The sequence below is a fragment of the Littorina saxatilis genome, linkage group LG9 (genome assembly GCF_037325665.1).
Source record: "Littorina saxatilis isolate snail1 linkage group LG9, US_GU_Lsax_2.0, whole genome shotgun sequence".
Classification (NCBI taxonomy): domain Eukaryota; kingdom Metazoa; phylum Mollusca; class Gastropoda; order Littorinimorpha; family Littorinidae; genus Littorina; species Littorina saxatilis.
Genome location: NC_090253.1, coordinates 34,976,261 through 34,996,907, shown reverse-complemented (window position 1 = coordinate 34,996,907; position 20,647 = coordinate 34,976,261). Strand labels below are relative to the sequence as shown.

The following is a 20,647-nucleotide window of genomic DNA, read 5'->3' as shown; positions in this document are numbered from 1 at the left end:
GTTTAGATCTGGTAAAAATAGCATTAAACCATGATTCCAGCAAACGCTGCCAATTTCATGAATTGATATCAGGGGATAGTTTGTGACTGAATGGAATAGATAACGTGACACACGCATTGTCTTACGTGTCCACAACCCTGACTACTTTTTACATTTAGTCAAGTTTTGTTACTCTTACTCTTAGCTCAGCTCAGACCGTTCTGTAACTCTGTAGATCTAGCCTGTGGCGCATCTGTACTCCAGCGAATATCAGCCAGACCCAGACACACTGTTCTGCACCAATTCCATAGTATTCGCTGCGCAGCAAAACAATGTTTACGTATGCATGAAAATAAAAGCATGTACTCTGACCTTCAACGCATTCCTTCTTGTGAGATAATCCGCTGTTCGTATGTCGCCTCGGGGTTTCGATGGCTCGTCGTAATACTGCCCTCTCCGGACTTTTATGAAGGGAAGACACTGCCAGTGGTCAACACATTTGTTTCAGGGATGAAACGCCAACTTTTGTGCTGCAGAAAAATGGCGAAATCTGTGTCCAGAAAGTGCCCGACACTTTGAAATCTGCACGCTTGTGCTGCACACATCTCTTCCATTTCCACAAGAGACTCAGAGTTTTATGAGGGAAAGTGTGCTATGAAATGCCTGGGGACATTGACGAGTTGTTGCAGTTTGCGGCTGCTCTCCACCGAGGCATTCTTTTCGGGCATGCAGTGGTGACTTTTCTGTGTGAAAATCAAGCTGGTACTAGTGGTAGAAATACTAGAATCAACACAATAACTTGTGACGTCACAGTGCACCGACGTCACAGTGCACCGAAAACCACGTGACCACTACTTGACCCCAGGCGACTTGTCTTGGTTAGCCCCGCAACACTAAATCTTCAACTACAACAACAACAATTTTTTTTCAATTTTTAAAATATTTTTCCAGAGATGTTTGTAACATTTGGCATTCGATTTTCAAGTTTTTGGGGATACTTAAAAACCTTGGACTTTTCCTTTAATGATCGGATGCAGAAACTGACTGATCCGCTGATGCTCACGGCTTTCGCTCGCTACCTCTTCCGGAAAATGCATCATAACTCCCTTATTTTTGATTTCTATGACTTAAAACTTGGTACAAAGTGAGACAATGTTGTGAAGATACTAGATATATCAAAATATTACATGTACATGCTTTATTTTGAGGTCGCGCCTGGGGGTCTAAAAACAAGTCGGACGTGGTCGGATGCCGGAATCCGATGCTTTCACTTTTGCTCGCTAGCCGTCTTCGGAAATGCATCATATCTCCCTTGTTATTGATTTCTATGACTTAAAACTTGGTACAACGTGAGAAAATGTTGTGAAGATACTCGATATTACCTGTAGATGCTTTCGTTTGAGGTCGCGCGTGGGGTCTAAAAACAAGTCGGACGTGGTCGGATGCAGAAATCCTATGCTTTCACTTTCGCTCGCTAGCTCTTCGAAAATGCATCATAACTCTCTAGTTTTTGATTTATATCTCTTAAAACTTTGTACAAAGTGAGACAATGTTGTGAAGATAGTAGATATATAAAAAATATTACATGTACAGGCTTTTGTTTGAGGTCGCGCTTGGGGGTCTAAAAACAAGTCGGACATGGTCGGATGCAGAAAACCGATGCTTTCACTTTCGCGCGCTAGCTCTTCGAAAATACATCATAACTCCCGTATTTTTTATTTCTATGACTTAAAACTTGGTACAACGTGAGAAAATACTGTGAAGATACTACAAAAACAAACATATTTTCTGTAAATGCTTTAGTTAGAGGTCGCGCAGTGTTTAGTCAGCAAGGTAAAACGTTCTGGGACGTCTTCGACTTTTCGACCAAGGGAAGGCACTCTGTTGCTAACAAAATCAATTTCCTCTACCTGCAATGTCAGAGTCAAAGGGAACTGCTTAGTGTTAGGGTAGACTAGACGTACACGTGCAGAACAAGTCGGGCTATTGATTCTTTTTCATCCTGGGTATCAGTGGTGCGTCTGGAGAAGACACGTATTGATTGCCTTTTGAGTCTCATCGTTTTTCAGTTGTTGCATCTTATTCTTAGTTAGTACCTGGTCGCTTGAGCGAGTTGAGGTTTGTTAGCTGTCGTGCTGCTCTTTCGTTTGTCTTCTAGTCCCATTTTTCGTTTCTGTTTGTTAAATTACTAGAAATATTGTACGGTTTATTTGACACGGAGGACACGGAAATAGGCAATTGAAGGTTTTCTTCTCTGGCAAGGGGAAACACTCCCTGGTAGTGGTACTGTGGTAGAATCATCAGTCATTGGACTTGAGAGTCGTTGCATGGGGCCCAGTATGAAGGGGCTGTTTGAAGTAGAAAGCAACAGCCATCACAAAAGGAAGTTTACCTTCAGTGGGCTGTGTTGTGAGCAATAAGTTGCAAATATACTGGCCTCTTGAACAGTGAACAAGCTATAGCTAGCTAGAGAAGAGATCAAATTATAAAGTGAATTTATGACTAGTGAATTTAGCTTTTGATTTGCCACTGTGATGCAACAGTAACAAGGATTGGAAAAACAAAATTGAAAAATCTATAAAGAATTCTCCCTCTTCAAGTCATCGGCTTATTCTGTTCAATCTGTAAGCAAAATGAAAGCAGTCACATTATGTAAGTTTGCAGCAAATGACTTGATGAGTAGGGTTGATTGTTGTACATTGTGGATTGTACTGTTGCCGGCAAAGGCTGTGACTGTATCACCTGCCTACACAGTGCTGTAAACAGTGTGCATTGGTGTCAACTTCTACTTCTGTCTGCTCTTTTGCTTTGTCTGTATTCAATTCTAGAAGTAGCAGTGTGTGCTTTGTTTATTTCATTATACTTGGTCTCTTGGCAAGTAACCATAAAGATGAAGAGAAATCAGTGGTAATAATTAAGAGGCAGTATTGAGATGTCACTTTATCATTTCTTTCCATCATATGATCAAAGTATTCTATTAGTAGTAGTACTATTCATCTGATAATTGTTTCTATGAATATAAATTTATATACATGTATACATGTATTTTTCTATGAATTTTAATTGTTGATCAATACCATTGCTCCAGGTTTTATTGTAGGTGCACTCCATACTGGCATCTTAACTATCAGCTTGCTATACTTTGGACAAAGGCTAAGAGTGTTCAGTTGGAAGGATGAGCGCTGGGAAGAGTACACAACCATCTGGTGCAACCCGTAAGGAAGATCCGATGTCATTCACTCCACTGACCAGCCTGGTTCATGAAAGGTTGGACATGGAAAGGTATGACATGTTCAGCAAAGACTCAGTGACATATGTAAAGGAGGGAGCCAGTGAAGAAATGTCATCAGAGCCACCCTTAAAGCGTGCCAGAAATTCAGACAGACATCTTGAATCTAAGGACAACCCCTCTGAGATCTGTGCTGATAATCAGTCTGATCGTGATTTGGGTCAGGCGCCTGCAGATCAAAGTCTTTTTTTAAGCGAGGAAAACAGGGAGGATTTTGGCACCCATGAATTTGAAATCATTGATGAGGTTGCTGCGGATGAAGAAGATCAAGAGGAGGAGGGTGAGAGGGATAGTGACGATTCTTTAGATGACACAGAACTGTATGCGCTGCTGGAGGAGGGCATCACCAAGGACTCTATTTCACACTCAGATCGACCTATTGAGAGGGAAAAGGTGGTGCTGGTCGGTATGTATTGCATTTTTCTGTTTTATTAATATAATTTACCGTTGCTTAAAAAGGTGTCATGTATTTACTGTGTCAGTAAACATGACTGAGCCAAAGACTCAGAATGGCTTGAATGACTCATGTGTTAGAACACATTTTATAAACTTAAATGTCATTAAAAGTGTCTATGTTATTAAAAGCACTTAACAGTTAACTTGGCTATGTGGCACACATTCATTTTGGACCGAAGATTTCTCTTAAAGGGGTCACTCATATAAATTTGTTGTCCTGTAAACACAATTCACATTTTTTGGATGATTGCTGTGCTACAGGGATGCTCAGTCCTGCGTGATGGCTGCATGTTTCGAGAAGCACTCAAAGTTTATCACTGTCTCTGGAAAAAAGGCATGAAGAGTCCTTTTTTTGACTCACATGCGAAGCAAAAGTGAGTCTATGTACTCACCCGAGTCGTCCGTCCGTCCGTCCCCCCCGTCCGTCCGTCCGGCCGGCCGTCCGGAAAACTTTAACGTTGATATTTCTTGGACACTATTCAGTCTATCAGTACCAAATTTGGCAAGATGGTGTATGATGACAAGGCCCCAAAAAACATACATAGCATCTTGACCTTGCTTCAAGGTCAAGGTCGCAGGGGCCATAAATGTTGTCTAAAAAACAGCTATTTTTCACATTTTTCCCATTTTCTCTGAAGTTTTTGAGATTTAATACCTCACCTATATATGATATATAGGGCAAAGTAAGCCCCATCTTTTGATACCAGTTTGGTTTACCTTGCGTCAAGGTCACAGGAGCTCTTCAAAGTTGGATTGTATACATATTTTGAAGTGACCTTGACCCTGAACTATGGAAGATAACTGTTTCAAACTTAAAAATTATGTGGGGCACATGTTATGCTTTCATCATGAGACACATTTGGTCACATATGATCAAGGTCAAGGTCACTTTGACCCTTATGAAGTGTGACCAAAATAAGGTAGTGAACCACTAAAAGTGACCATATCTCATGGTAGAAAGAGTCAATAAGCACCATTGTACTTCCGATGTCTTGAATTAACAGCTTTGTGTTGCATGACCTTGGAAATGTGTAAAGCAGTTCTTAGTGTATGATGTCATTGCTAGGTTTAGCTGAAGGTCAAGGTCATGTCATCCCGCAGTGGGGCACTGCGGTTATGAAATTAAAGGCCCCTCCTGTTTTTGGAACCGCAGGAGCTTTCTAGTTTGCTGTTAGGTAGATTTTTGGTTCCTCTTTCCTGTCATGCTTTCTTTTTCTTCATGAATTCTTTTCTTTTTTCTGCCTTCTTGCTCATTCACCTGTATTTTTTCCAAAAATCTCTTCTCTTGCCGCTTGTCTCGCGATTCATGTATAGTTTAATCTGTTAGTGTTCTGATGTAAGTCCAGCAGTAGATAGGTTAAGCCTATTTTAACATACTGGAAACTGGTAATCTTCCAGTAGGTATTAATTTAGTTTTACTAAAGCCTGCTGGGACACAAGTAATGGATTAGTGCATTTGTAAACAGGAATCGCTTGACAAGTGGCCCCCTTCATCCCCCCCTTCCTCGTCCTGATATGGCTCTGCGTAGTCGGCTGGACGTTAAGCAACAAATAAACAAACAAACAAACAAGGTCATGTCAAGGTCAAGCATGTGAGTCGTATGGGCTTTGCCCTTCTTGTTTCTCATGCAGGGTTTAACCTGGGAGAAAAAGGCAATGGGACATTTGTCCCCCTCAACCAAATTCTGAGGGGACATTGTCGAAGGCAAGATGCGACAAAGAGGCCAGTACGCGTTTTTCCAAAGATGCAAAATGGTGCAATATGGTGCCATCTGAGAATTAGCCGCTATATCGTGTTATATCTGTATGTGTGTGTGTGTGTATGTATGTATGTGTGTGTGTAATCCGATGTAAATTGTACATTTGGTGGCGCAGTGGTACGTAATCTCAATGCGCCCTTTGACTCACTGACGGAAATTGTGATGGGACATTTTCAGATATCTGTTTACTCAACTAGCAAATTTACGCCAGTGGTCATACTCAAATGAAACTTTTGCAGTACCTGTAACAATTATTTATCTGTATGCATGCAATGTAATTTAACTAACCCGTGAAGTATTTTAGAACACTTTCCAGAAGATTGCGTAACATCCGAACAATTTACTTGTTGTAATGATCACAACCTGAGCTATGTCTAGTATATGATATGATCTTGAGTTTCAAAGCAATCCCGTCAAGTCATTGCTAAAATACTGTGCTTTTTGTCATGGTACTTCTCTTAATTAACGCAAAAACTGGATACCTGCATCGGTAGGAATGGCACAACATAAAAATATATCTATAGATCTATGCAAGATGGCCAGACAAAACAACCTGTTCTGGATAGATTAGATAACTGATTTGACTTTCTTCTGGTATGTAAAACTTGCCAAGTTGTGCTTATACTGAACTTTTGTCGTGTTTTAATTGGTAAATTTTTGTCAGGTTGATTTTGGGGGTATGTACGCAACCCTTGGAAAAGAAGTTTTTGATCCCAAAAGAGTTCCAAATATCAAAGTAAAGTGCCTTTAATGGCACAGAACGTTTTAATGAAATGACACTTAAATGAAGGTTTTAGTTGGGGTCGCAATAAATGTTTTGCTGAATTCGAATAGGAACATTCTCTTTGAGTCTTGATTAAAAAGAAAAGTTCAATTTACCAAATGTTTTCACTGTGAGTCGGAGTCACCACTAATTGGAGGGAGCTACATACTTTGTCAGATGTACTTTAAATGATTAGAATTAAGATCTAAGAAGCAAATAAATGTGAGCCTTCCAAATATAGATGACAACAAGAGTCGGTGAGAGTTATTGAAACCAATCTCCTGGCACCTGAGAGCAAGCATTGCAATAAAAAAAGGCAACTGTCAATCTAAGAATAAGTACTTGAAATGTGTGTCTGTATATATATTTGAAAGAACTAATGTTTTCTTGACCCTTCAATGATTCAGAACGTGGTCATGACCCTTTTGACATCCTTCCGGAAGGCTGGTTGGTTGTGACTCATAACAGTGGCATGCCTGTCTACCTGCATCGACAGTCCCGTGTCTGTACTTTGGCTCAACCCTACTTCTTGGGATCTGGATCCGCTAGGGTGAGTGTTGTTTCGTGCTGAAGATTGTTGTTGCATGAACAAGAAAGGTACATGTTTAGATAAAAGTATTCTTCCTTGAAAAGACATAAACAAGTCGCGCATAACGAAATTAATACATTTAGTCAATCTGTCGAACTCACAGAATGAAACTGAAATGGTTTTTTCACCTAGACAATAGCTTTACTGATCGCTTGAAGTAACAAGCCAGTATAGTGCAGTAGAAAAACCGCTTACCGTACTTTCCGGGTGACAAGGCGCTTCGTTATACAAGACGCACCCCCTTCTTTTTAAAAAAAATTGTAATCCAGTCACCCATTGGACGCAGGGGGCCGATAGGGCGCACCAAAATGACCCAGTTTTTGCCATGAGAGGTGGTTCCCCTGTCATATCTGAGAGAGGAAACACTTCCTGCACCGGGGTCAGTGACCGGTCAGTGACCGACTTTAACTGAGTGAAAATATGTGTGCTCTGTGTGTGCGGCCAGATCAAAGGCATTGTGATAGCTGGGTGGCCTTGTTTATAGACACGACCTTCTTCCCAGGGGTCAATGACCCAGTTTTTGCCATGAGAGGTGGTTCTCCTGTCATATCTGAGAGAGGAAACACTTCCTGCACCAGGGTCAGTGACCGGTCAGTGACCGAGTTTAACAGAGTGGAAATCTGTGTGTGCGGCCAGATCAAAGGCAGGGCAGTACCTAGTAGCTGAAACATGCATTATCACAAGTTGTTTGACTGGTACTCAAGTGGTCTCTTTGATTTTTTTGGTATTTCATACACGGATTAGGCTTCGTTATACAAGACGCAGGGGTCGAACTCGAGGAAAAAAGTCGCGCCTTATGACCCGGAAAGTACGGTAATAGGAAACCGCGCTTTTTGACTCACATGCCAAGCAAAAGTGAGTCTATGTACTCACCCGAGTCGTCCGTCCGTCCGTCCCGGCGTCCGTCCGTCCGGAAAACTTTAACGTTGGATATTTCTTGGACACTATTCAGTCTATCAGTACCAAATTTGGCAAGATGGTGTATGATGACAAGGCCCCAAAAAACATACATAGCATCTTGACCTTGCTTCAAGGTCAAGGTCGCAGGGGCCATAAATGTTGTCTAAAAAACATTTTTCCCATTTTCTCTGAAGTTTTTGAGATTTAATACCTCACCTATATATGATATATAGGGCAAAGTAAGCCCCATCTTTTGATACCAGTTTGGTTTACCTTGCTTCAAGGTCAAGGTCACAGGAGCTCTTCAAAGTTGGATTATATACATATTTTGAAGTGACCTTGACCCTGAACTATGGAAGATAACTGTTTCAAACTTAAAAATTATGTGGGGCACATGTTATGCTTTCATCATGAGACACATTTGGTCACATATGATCAAGGTCACTTTGACCCTTATGAAGTGTGACCAAAATAAGGTAGTGAACCACTAAAAGTGACCATATCTCATGGTAGAAAGAGCCAATAAGCACCATTGTACTTCCTATGTCTTGAATTAACAGCTTTGTGTTGCATGACCTTGGATGACCTTGACCTTGGGTCAAGGTCACATGTATTTTGGTAGGAAAAATGTGTAAAGCAGTTCTTAGTGTATGATGTCATTGCTAGGTTTAGCTGAAGGTCAAGGTCATGTAAAGGTCAAGGTCAAGCATGTGAGTCGTATGGGCTTTGCCCTTCTTGTTAAAAATTCTTTTTAACTCTCTGAGCTTGTTTTTTGTCCAAACATAACATATCTACATGTTTTTTTGAATCGGGGAATGGTACAGAATCAGATGAAATATTTTTTTAATCAATTGCTAACATTTTAATTTTTATTACAATTTTGACATTTGTAATGACCAAACTCATGAATTAATTATTAAAGGCACAGTAAGCCTCCCGTAAACCATCACAGATACTGTCAGGCTTTTACACACAGTACAAACACCCTTTCATTTAAACACTCACCGCTTGAGAACATCCCAGGTGCCCTCCGTAAAGAGCGAGCAATTTTCAAAGAATTTATTTTGCGTGGTTTATCTTACCCCTGAGCCATCGTGAACCCGTGTGATCCAGTTTCCCTTTTTCACAATGCAGTCGTCAGTTAGTAATTTGAATGCGACTCGCTGTGAGCTTATCTGCAATAGCATGTTATTCAGGGATCGCGTTTACCGGTAATTTCCGGTATTTTACTGGTTAAGATTCGCCAATACCGGAAAAAAAAGTGGATGTCGGTCAGACGTACCGATTGTTATTTGGTTTGACCGGTAAAAAAAAAGTAGTAATTACAAAAATCGTTTGTCAGTGCGAGGGAGAGAGAGAGAGAGAGAGAGAGAGAGAGAGAGAGAGAGAGAGAGAGAGAGAGAGAGAGAGAGAGAGAGAGAGAGAGAGATTTGGATGGCTTGTTGTGACAGCGCTACAATGTTGCGATTATGTCTCCATTGATGACACTTGATGTCAAGGTGTCAAACATGACGTCAAAAATCAGACATCATACTTTTCGCGCCATTTCTTTCGGTTCCCGGTCCATCGTAAAATCTTTCAGTTTATGTTATAAGGGACGGCGTCTAACTATAGCCGACATAGCATCATACCGGGAAATCACGTACTCACACCAGCTTAGATCTTTGTCTACATACAGTTGATTATTGTGAGGCGAGTCGATTGCGATGAAGAAGCAACGATCTTTACTGTCTTTTCTACCCCCAAGAGGTGAGAAAAGGCCTTTGAATGAAGGAACTGAAAGTGAAAGTACTTCACGGCCTAGTACATCTGCAGAGCCCGAGTCTCAAGCGGCGGCAAAGAAACCAACATCGGCATCTTCCAGGCTGTCAAACGATTTCAGGAAAAATGGTGCAAAGAGTTTCTGTGGTTGCGGACAGAGGGGGAGGGGGAGAACTTTCTCATGTTTTGTGAAGACTGCAAAAAAACACGTCAAAAAAATGATTACACAAGAGGTTGTCGAAATTTTCAACATTCATCTCTCGAAGACCATTCAAAATCGCTAAGTCATAGAAATGCTGTTGGCTCTGCGCGTGAAAACTTTTTGACAACAAAGACTAGGCGAAAGTGAAACTGTAACAGTAAGTAACTAGTGAGTAAGTCTTCCAGTTGCGTGATTACTATTTGCTTTCCTATTTTATTTCGGAAGTCTCTCTCTCTCTCTCTCTCTCTCTCTCTCTCTCTCTCTCTCTCTCTCTCTCTCTCTCTCTCTCTCTCTCTCTCTCTCTCTCTCTCTCTCTCTCTCTCTCTCTCTCTCTCTCTCTCTCTCTCTCTCTCTCTCTCTCACAGCGGCTGCTGATGTGTCACTGTCAAGTTGTGCGACAGTTGCTTTGAGGGGGGGGGTGGGGGGGAGAAAAAACGTCCGCATATCACTGACATTGATTTAATGTATTGTAAGTCATTGTTTGTCTTTTACTGGTTGCCTTGGCAAGCTTACCGATTTTCGTGAGAGCCTTGTAGCCAGCTCATGACGTCATACCGGTTTGAAAAATACCTAGCGCGATCACTGCGTTATTATGTACCTCTGACTATGCACGAAACAAACGGCTGTGGTTCACAAGAACTCTCGCGATGGCTTTTGACTGTTCAGAGGAACTGGCGATAGACATAAACCGTCGTCTGCTACGAGAACCACAACCTTGCGTGACCCTGCTTCCGGGCGTTTCTTTTTTCAAACTTTCAAAACTTCGAATTGTACTGATCTTGTCTTGATGAAAAAAGAATTCTTTTATGATTTAAGAATGTTTGTGTAACAAGCTGTCAATTTATTATTTAGATTTTAAAAGTTAGGTCAAGCGCCAAAACGTACCACGGTCCGATTGTCTCTGACACAATCTGCAAAATTAATTCTTTGAAAATTGCTCGCTCTTTACGTAGGACACCTTTGATGTTCCCGTTTGGTGAGTGTTCAAATGGGGCTGTGTGTAAAAGCCTGACAGTATCTGTGATGGTTTACGGGAGGCGCACTGTGCCGTTAAACAAGCGGAATGTCATGGCCACTGCTTCTGCCAGACTAGGTAACTTGAGACCTGTTGGTCACTGAAAATAGGCTCCGCCTTTACCCATGGGTATTTCGGACTGTTGGACGCCTTTAAGAGGAAAATCTTTTTTCTCAGAATTTTTCAAAAATAAAAATCAACCTACAGATGAGAGATAAGAAAATATTGTACATACCGTGACGCATATATTAAATTACATATTCTTACTCCCAATCACATATGTGGCCATTTCTGCGAAAAGGGACATTCTTGACAAATTTATCGATTTTGAGTTTTGGATTTTATTTGACAGACTGTTATATTTAGAACGTGATGTGAGAATTTCAGACCTTCAAATTTATTTTTCACGGAGTTATGACCCTTTTTTGGAGATACCCCCAAAATGACTTAAAATGGCCAAACTTTTAAAAACAAACTTTTGTCGGGAAATAGTAAGTTCAATCATCTGCCGTTATTACTTGTATGGTTTTAGGTCAAAATAATGTATCATTCCAGAGTTATTGCCCTTCTTGTTACGTTACCCTAATTTTTACTTTTTCGTCTTTTTCTATCATTCTCTCCTCCCATGCAGAAGAAAAAACAATCAGCCATATGATTTTTTTTCTCGAATATTTCTTCTTCTTTCATACTACCTCTCCCCCCTCCATGTTCTATTCTTTCTTCACCCACGCACATACAAACACAAACTATTTGAGTCTGTCTGCTGAAAACAATACACACACACTTGTCGACTTGAAGTTGTGGTACTTCTACATTTCATAACAAAGATTAATTGTTCAGTTTCCTTGGTAAATACAGCTTCCAGTTGTAGAAAGTAACATGGTGCTGTGTGTCCTTGCACACGTGGGTCTGTCAGTCTGTCCATCACTTCACTGAATTGAAAATGTCATCCGTGCACTCTGCTATCGAACGTCTCCCTTTACTTTCAACAAACTGAAATGCCAATCAAGGTCGAATTTGATGTGGCCGACGATCAAGACATTTTCAAAATGGATTTGTGCTGTTCATTCACACACAAAACTGCATGCCTAAGTATTGATGCACCATGCCGAAGACTGAAGTTGCTACCCTCCTCTGTACCCCTGCCTCATTCGCAAGGTAGAAGACTTGCTTCTCTGAAACAAAGGCAACCACAGAGTTGATCAATATATTATCTATTAACCACTATTTGCACAGCTCAAGTCTGGTTTTGGGTACCTATCCACTTGCCATTTCTAAGCTGGTATGGTATGGTGACATTATCGAAAATGTAGTGTGTGTGTCTGTGTGTGTGTCTGTGTGTGTGCTTCTTTGTTGGAGAAAACAGCACATAAACACAAATATAACTATTGTTCCCCTCCCCCCCCCCTTTTTTTTTTAAAGTACTGACAAATTGTAAAGTATTAATATGTCTTTACCTACTGAGCAAAGTCCCAAGGGTAAACCATGCTGATTTCCTTGGAACTGGAACCGGCTGGACATTGCTGTTGCCCCATTCTGTCGAACACCTGCTTTGTGGCCAGGCACTTCTGTCTTTTGTTGTTGCACTGTCCGGTGAATTGCTGGACTTGTTTGCTGTTCCACGCCAGCAAACTGAGAGAAAGAGAGTAACAATGGTTAAATAAAAAAAAGAGGAGTTTAAAAACATACTACACGTACACACATACCACCACCACCATCATCATCATCATCATCATCATCATCATCATCATCATCATCATCAAAATCATCATCGTCATTATCATCTCTCTTCCTCTCTCTCTCTCTCTCTCTCTCTCTCTCTCTCTCTCTCTCTCTCTCTCTCTCTCTCACACACACACTACACACACACACACACACACACACACACACACACACACACACACACATACACACACACACACACACACACACATACAGAAACCCTCACACAACACACACACACACACACACACACACACACACACACACAAGCTGCGCGCACGCACACATACACACACACACACACAACACACACACACACACACACACACACACACACACACACACACACACACTGCAGTCTATATGGTAACTTACCTGAAATTGTAGCCTGTCATAGATCTAAGTGGAGACAGCAAACGGTAAGAGCAACAGGTTCTCATTTACGATGTCCGGGCATTCAAACGATCAGGAAGAGGAAGACCTTGCTTCGCAATAGGCCTATGCTCTTGGAGAACTCTTTAACCGATTAGTAGTGTGCGTTGTCATCATGAACGTTTACAACACCATCGTGATCAAAGTATCTGCTTCGATTTCGGAGTCACAAATGCAGACCCGTTTACACTACACATTGAGCGTAGTAAACTACGAATTTGAATAATATACTACGCAACTACGCAAGTCTGTCGTTTTCTACGCAAACGGTATTTAAAAAAAAAAAAATTAAAAAAATTTTTTTTTTTTTCTTTTTCTTTTCTTTTTCGTCTTTACACCTGTTCCTGTCCCGTTGTGCTCTCACACCGCCCCGTCCCTGCACGCAAACGGTATTGTTTCGGCTACGCATATCACAATCCGTAATTTTCTTCATCTCCCTTGACCGATCCATTTTCCAATCCATGTTTTCGGCCAGCAGTCGTTTGCTGCGTGCAGCGCGTAAAGCGCCCACGGGCGTTGCGTTGTAGCTTGTTAATGCCGAATAGGCTTCTCCAAGCGAATGCCGGGCACAACTGAAAGCGTTACTGCCAAACCATGCGGGCGTTTTGACACAATGGCTGAACGCAGAGCACAGATGAGAACTGTGAAGAAAATGACTCCGAAAGGCCACCGACCAAAAAGAAAAAGACGAGCAATGCGCCGAACCAAGTCTTTCTGCCAAAATATCATCAGGACTACCCATGCCTTGTCTCTTCGCGGAAAGGAAAACATCATGCTCATTGCACTGTCTGCAATTCCCATTTTTCCGTCAGTCAATCAATACATGTAGTAAAAAGTAGCAATCATTGTTCTTGTTGTTGTGATAGGTCGACGAGAAATTCTACACATTCAATTACAAAACTACACATTTGCCTCATTTTGCTCCCAGAAAATACACATGCAATGTTTTAGGGGTAAACAGGTCTGCAAATGTCCAGGCGAAGTGCAACAAAATTATTCTGAATCAACAGCATTGACCTCGTCAACAAAATCGTTGTCTTATCCCAAAGTGACTTCTGTCAGCAGAACATTCCGTGTTCAACTGAGAAGACTGACTTGCCCTTCCACTATCAGAATTCACAGCTGCAAAGAACAGAATGCCCGAGTCAGTAACCACTGATCTAAATATCAGTAACTTTAGCAAGGGAAGCAACTAAAGATGAAAACGGGGAGTAACTGTTCTTCATCGGGCAACTGCGTTTGTCGTCTGCTTTTTCGTACAGTGCTACGGTCGCGTGAAAGTCAGATCTACCTGAACTATGCGTATAGGTCCGTCTAGTGAAATGTAGCTGTGTGATGATTTGGCTACATCACTTTGCTGAATGTGCTTCCAGATGAAAGTTTATATTAAGCTTACTGTCAAACATTAAACAAAAAATAGGTAAGTTGTTTTAACTTGACCAAAACTAGCGACGAAAAAATATTTCTCGAAGCACAACAAAACACTCTGTCGCCATTTTCGGCATCATCGCAGTCAACTTGTCATCGGTTCAATGTGTTTTTCCTGAGGAGGAATGAACATAAACATTTTTAGAAGTATGTAATGTTGATCCCAAGACTATTTTCAATTACTTTAAATTGCTGTTCATTGTACTATCGCTGATAATTCATTGAACATTTTAGAAATTCAACTTGAAGTGGGCATCAGTCAGCACAGCAAAGTTTGTTTACATTTTGCTCTAACTTTGACCCCGCGTTTCTCCAATCAGAGGCTTAGATCAAGAATGTCCCTTTTCGCAGAAATGGCCACATATAGCATTGACATAGTCTGAGATGCTAGGTACTGAAAACGCTTACCCGTCTAACAATTTAAAGGGAAGCAATCCCATCACCAAAAAAGGCAAACGTAGCCATGGTAACGAGCCTGTACCCCGGGAGTTACCTCCCATCTAGTGGATACTACGTCACTTCCTACCTCAACACGTGGCAAATCATACGACTTTCAGCGTCCCAAGAGAGAGGGTGTTGAATTTGTTGCGCTCCCGTGGTTGCTTTGTGTGAGTTCCTCACCTGCCGGCCACGTTACTCGTCTTTCTCCTGTGCGGGCTCCTTTTGGTGAGCTCGTTCTTGTTTGTTTCTACGAACTTTTTTGCTGTTTAGTGACTGATTTTTCGTCCTTTGGGACTTGTATTGTCAGTGACTTTGTGCGTTTTCGCCATTTTGTATTCTGGTCAGTTGACTGTGATATTTTGGTGTGTTAGCCTCCGCTTGTCTACTCTAGTAGTTTGCAAGCGTGGTTATTTGTTGTTCTTTGAACATTGTGTGTTACTGAGCTTTCTGTCCGTTCGGACTTGCGTTTTGTCAGTAATTTTTGTTTTGTGTTTCGTTTGTTTGTTAAGTCAGCATGGCTGACTCTGATAAACGGAAAGGATAGTCCGAGTTTCGGTCGTAGGCCGCAACTCTTGGTAATAGTGCTAGCTCTGTGTGTTCTAGCGTTACTATTGTCTCCTCCTTTGCTTTGGCTTTGGAGCAGGGGGCGTTTGTGTCCTCTTTGTTACAGTCCCTCGTTCCAGAGATCCGCAGTTGGTGTACGAGGAGATGCAGCGCTCTGCTGTTTCCGGCAGCGCCGCATTTCCGCCTGCGGTGGGGGATGTGCAGTCACTTGCTTCGCTGGTCGTGCCTTCCGGTTTCCGGAATTCAGGTTCCTGCCTCAGCGGTTTCCGCCTCCTCAGGTGGACTCTCAAGTAAGTTGAACTGGTCCGACGGCCCTGGTGAGGCGACTGGACACTCCCTGCTGGGAAACGGTTCATCTGGGCAGCTTCACTTCCTGCACTCTGCTGGTCGGCCAACACCACCTTTAGAGGATTGGGGTTGTTGACCAGCAGCGGTGGCTTGCGGCCAGTTGACAAGAATGCCTGTTGCAGGATCGGACTTTGTTGACTGGCAGCGGCGGCCGTTCCCGGTTTCGACCGGGATAAACGGTTCCTCCCTCACTTGGTCGCTCCGACTACGGTGACGGGGGGGGACCCTAGACTGGCCTCCGGGCTTTATGGCTTCCGGCCTCAGTCTATGCAGTCTTCGTTTCCGCTTTCGGCGGTTTCGGCGGCTGCGTTTCCGGTTTCGGCCGGAAGCATAGGTCCACCTACACACGTACGCTGGAGCAGCGGTGTATGGAGGGACCACAGACTGGCCTCCGGGCTTTATGGCTTCCGGCCTCAGTCTATGCAGTCTTCGTTTCCGTTGTTGACGGTTTTGGCGGCTGCTATCCGGCTTCGGACGGATTTGCCGTTCTTCTTCCTGGCAATTCCGTTTGGATGTCAAGGAGGAAGCAACAGTGTCTGGCAATAGGTCCTCCTACACTTGTGCGCTCCGACGTTCGTGATGGGATGGACCGCAGACTGGCCTCCGGGCTTTATGGCTTCCAGCCTCAGTCTGCGCAGTCTTTGTTTCCGCATTCTGTGGTTTCGGCGGCTGCGTTTTCCGGCTTCGGCCGGATACGCTGTCTCTCTTCCTGTCACTTCCGTATGGCAGTCGGCTTTCGGCACTCGGTGCCTCAGCCGGGGCAGTTGTTGCTTCACCCGGAGGGTGTTGTGACTTCCGCTTATCCAGGTCCGGTGGTCGGATGGTCGGTCTACTTACCCTTTTCCTCATGGTCAAGGGATGAGTGAGGTCGATTTCCGGGGTTACGGGTTTCCGGTTTCCGGTTATTCCGTGCTTCCTTCCACCGCTGGTGTTAATGACTTTGGTCTTTGTCCTTCACTGGTCCACTCTGAAGTTCAGTCTGTGGTCAGCGAAGAGACACGGTCGGGATTTCCGTCAAGGCTCAAGTCTTTTCTTCAAGCTGCGGCGGAGGTTACATCCCGTTAATTTCCTTACAGGAATCATAGGTCCCTCACCACATGGTCACTCTGTGTCGGTGCTGGGGTTGACCGGAGACTGGCCTCCGGGCTTTTTGGCTTCCGGCCTCAGTCTAAGCAGCCCTCGTTTTCGCATGGTGCGACTTCGTCGGTTGCATTTCCGGCTTCGTCCGGATATTCTGTTCCTCTTTTTTCCGACGGTTGTCTGTAAGGAAGGAACAGCGGCCGGCCTTCGGGTGTTCTGGTCTCCTCGGCCGGGGCAGTCGTCTTGTCACCCTTCGGGTGGGGTGGCTTCTGTCCATTCAGTTCCGTTGTCTTTGGACGTTCATTTGGCTTTTCCTGACTCTCACCAGTCAGGATATAAGTTGGGATGATGTCCTGGTACGCGGGTTTCCGGTTTCCGGTTATCCCGTGCATTGTTTCTGCCTCTGGTGGATGTGACTTCGGCATTGTCTTTCGCTCGTCCACTCTGTCTTCAGTCGGTGGCTAGTGAAGAGACTTTTCGGGATTTCCGTTAAAGCTCAGGTTGTTCTTGACGCTGTGGCGAGAGTTTTCCCTTTATTTTCCGGAAGGTGCATCGGTGGTTTTGGCTTCCTCTTTGGTTGCCTCTTCGGCGATGTCGGACTTCCGTTCCGCGGAGGAGGAGGATTCCTTCTTTCGGTTCGAAGAGTCCCCTTCTGTGGCATACCACCTTCTGGCGAAGCTTTTTCATGCCTGAAGGGGTATTCCTTTTGTTCCCGTTCCTTTGCTGGTCTTTTCATGGCAGGTTAAGGAACAGGCTCAGCCTTTGCTGGCTACGGCTACGTAGGCTTCGGCTTGCTTTCGTCCTTTGCTCTCCTGCGGTCACCTTTCTGGTGACGTAGGGATGGCTTCGTCTGCTGGTTAAACAGTTGACGAGAGACTTGGTTGTGTCAGTACTAGAACGCATCCTTGTCTCTTCAGAGGTGATAGGACGTTAATTTGTTGGAACTGGCTCTTTGGAGACGATCATCACAATATTTATGGCCGTTTTATTTGATCTGTTCACTTTCAGTGTAGATCAGTTGGCTGATGACGTCTTTAGTCTTCGTTCAGCCTTGGTGGTGTGAACGAAGAGCAGTTGCTTATATCCTCGCTTCACTATGCTCATGCGGTTTGGTGTCGGAGGGTTTTTGTTCTCGCACGTACAGTGCATGGTTTTACTGGCGTCCGGCCTCAGTCGGTGAACAGTCGTTTCAGCCACGGGCTGCTGCTTCTGTCACGCTTCCGGCTAGCCGGAGAGGTTGTTTCTCTTACCGGCGTCTTAGTTACGTCAGGTTTTTTTAGAAACAACGGTTGATCTTGCTGGTTTTTGTTTGTCTGTCGCTGAGTCCGACTCTGTCTTTCTCTAGCGATCAGACTTGTTCTGGTGTTTCGTCCTAACTTAAGATTTCTTGAGTTGGCCTCGGAGGTTACATTCAGATTTTCTGAGGGGGCATTGGCTTTGGCAATGTAGGTCTGAGGAGTCATCCTTTGTGGCGTATCTTCTCTCTCAGTTTGGCCAGTCCTCTCCTTCTGGCGGGGGGGCTGGCTAATGTTCTTATTTCCTTGCTGTGGGCTCATAGCCCAGCATCTTTTGTTTGCAGCTGAAACTTTTGTTTCTTTCGTTGACCTGTGTTCGGCGGGTACTTCGGAATAGTGGCTGTCCTACGGGCATCACGGCTCTTAGCCTTGGCCTGTGCGATTGTCTCCTGCATTTCGCGGGGGACTATGGCATTTCCGGTTCCTGTGTTGGCAGATTTCTAATCTTTCTTCATCCTCTTACTGAGGTGAGTCAGAACGACTTCCGTTAGGTCGGGTTTCCTTTTACAGTCACCCTTCTATCACAGGCAACTATGACTACGGCGTTTGCCGGTTGGTCTCAGTGTCTGTCCCTCAGTCTTTCAGACGTGGACAGACGCGTTCTGGTTTTTCGCCCAAACTCAGGAAGGCTCTTGATTTAGTCTCGATTATAAATTTCCAGTTTTTTCCTGAGAACACTTTGTCTCCGGAGTCTTTTGACTGGTCGGCTTCATGTTTTTTCCTGTATGCCTACCAGTCGGGTTTTCGGCTTTGGGTTCTTGATTCGCTTTCAATTACCTACAAGCAGGCTGAACTGCGGATTCTATGGCTTTGAGCCATTTTGTTCATGGTTACTGGTCACACTAGACTTCGTCCGCTGTGACTTCCGCTCTTTCGGTTGCTTACGCACTTTTGTAAGTAGCTGCTTCCTCGTATTATCTCTTTCTGCTTTTGCACGAACGGGTAGAGGATATCTGGTTACCATCTCTTTTGAGAGCAGCAAGACTGCTGTTTACGGCACCCTTCTTTAGCATGCTTATGGGTGACGATGTCAAAAGATCGCAGTCAGGGTTTTTCCTGATGTTTTCTTATGTCACTACCTGGGAGTACTATGATTCGTTCCTTGGTACTCTAACGCAGAGTAGCAGTACAGTGTGCTTGGGGGGGGGGGGGGGGGGTGAGCGTTTCTTCGCGTTCTTGGAACTTTAGGAACGCTTTTTGCTCTTTTGAGTTTTTATCATCGGGTTGGACTCTGGTACTTGTACTCAGGTCTCTCTCTTTCTGTTTGCGTGGAGATTGGTCACTCTTCTCTGGAGCTGACCTATATCTCTCAGGTTTTGTCGGGCTTTGGCATTGCCTTCCAATAGAGAAGGGGGGGGGGGGGGCAGATTGTCTTTCCCCTCCTCTCGGCTCGGGTTCATGTAATCCCGGGCTCTTCTTTCTTCCTGGCTTTCTGAAGTTGTCTTTAGCAAGTTTTGTCTAAGAGACAGCCTGGCTTTTTATCAGGAATTTCTCTGGCCCCTTCCTGACTTTTTGGCAGCGGGCCAGTTCCTGGCAAGGGTGTTAGAGTAAGTTAGATTTTTCTTTCCCACCGTGCCCTTCATGCCTTTTTTTTTTTGGCAGCGGGCCAGTTTCTGGCAAGGTTTTTAGAGTGAGTTAGATTTTTCTTTCCCACCGCCTTGTTGATGTTATCTGCTATATGTGATTGGGAGTAAGAATATGTAATTTAATGGAAAATTTTATTAGTAAATTTTCATTTGATTAATATACTTACCCCAATCACATAGTGTAGGCCCTCCCGCCTGCCCCGCTTATGGTTTTAGTTTTCTTAAAGCCGTATGATTTGCCACGTGTTGTGGTAGGAAGTGACGTAGTATCCACTAGATGGGAGGTAACTCCCGGGGTACCGGCTCGTTACCATGGCTACGTTTGCCTTTTTTGGTGATGGGGTTGCTTCCCTTTAAATTGTTAGACGGGTAAGCGTTTTCAGTACCTAGCATCTCAGACTATGTCAATGCTATATGTGATTGGGGTAAGTATATTAATCAAATGAAAATTTACTTATAAAATTTTCCATTTTAAATACAAAAAGATTCAGAGGAGATAATTTTTCTAAATTGTTTTGCTCTGTGTATTCTTTATAAAAATGAAAAGATCTGGTAGTTGGAACAATGTGTAAGTTTAACGAAACGATAGCACCGAACGCCATGTAGTCTAGAGCTTCAGAAGGAGCAAGAGCCACAGGAGGAACAGAAAAATCTAAACAGCAATAAGTAAAGACATTTTAAAATAGTGGTTTGCATCAACTATGGACTGTAATGTAGTACAGTAGTCATATTATATAAGGATGGTATATCATAAGTGGCAAATATGGTTGCAGAAGCATGATATTCCCATCAGTGCAGTGCCTTGCCTAAAGTATCGCCGTGAGCTACAGAAGGAGGAAGAGCCACAGGTCGAACAGGAAACTCCACAACAGCCAGAGCCCCCTGCTGCCGCTCCACCAGATGAGGGTTTGTATCCCTAGCTGTCTTCTAGAACGCCAAGTGCTGTGTATTTTTTGTATTCCTGTTCCTAAGCTTTTGATGGTGGGGGGCGGTGGCACTATTATTTGTTTAATTCATAGTATTTTAATCAAAATAAT

At 43.5% G+C, this 20,647-nt stretch overlaps 1 protein-coding gene and 1 long non-coding RNA gene across 6 annotated transcripts in view; one reads left to right on the top strand and one right to left on the bottom strand.

Annotated features, from left to right (window-relative positions):
- Window positions 1-1,860: 1,860 nt before the first annotated feature.
- Window positions 1,861-20,647, top strand: part of LOC138977047 (microprocessor complex subunit DGCR8-like) — a 55,357-nt gene continuing 36,570 nt past the window's right edge. The window contains exons 1-4 of one of the 5 annotated variants that reach the window (XM_070349951.1): window positions 1,861-2,013; window positions 3,068-3,674; window positions 6,655-6,797; window positions 20,384-20,516. In XM_070349951.1, coding sequence (XP_070206052.1) covers window positions 3,155-3,674; window positions 6,655-6,797; window positions 20,384-20,516 — 796 coding nt within the window. In that variant the 5' untranslated portion in view covers window positions 1,861-2,013; window positions 3,068-3,154. Of the gene's footprint in view, window positions 2,098-3,067; window positions 3,675-6,654; window positions 6,798-20,383; window positions 20,517-20,647 lie in introns of all 5 variants that reach the window. The other 4 variants (XM_070349953.1, XM_070349955.1, XM_070349952.1 and 1 more) reach the window with 4 other exon arrangements.
- Window positions 11,753-14,416, bottom strand: LOC138977070 (uncharacterized). The gene is made up of 3 exons (XR_011459222.1): window positions 12,812-14,416; window positions 12,172-12,346; window positions 11,753-11,889 (listed from the first exon to the last, which is right to left on the bottom strand). It is a non-coding gene; the product is annotated as an uncharacterized lncRNA (long non-coding RNA).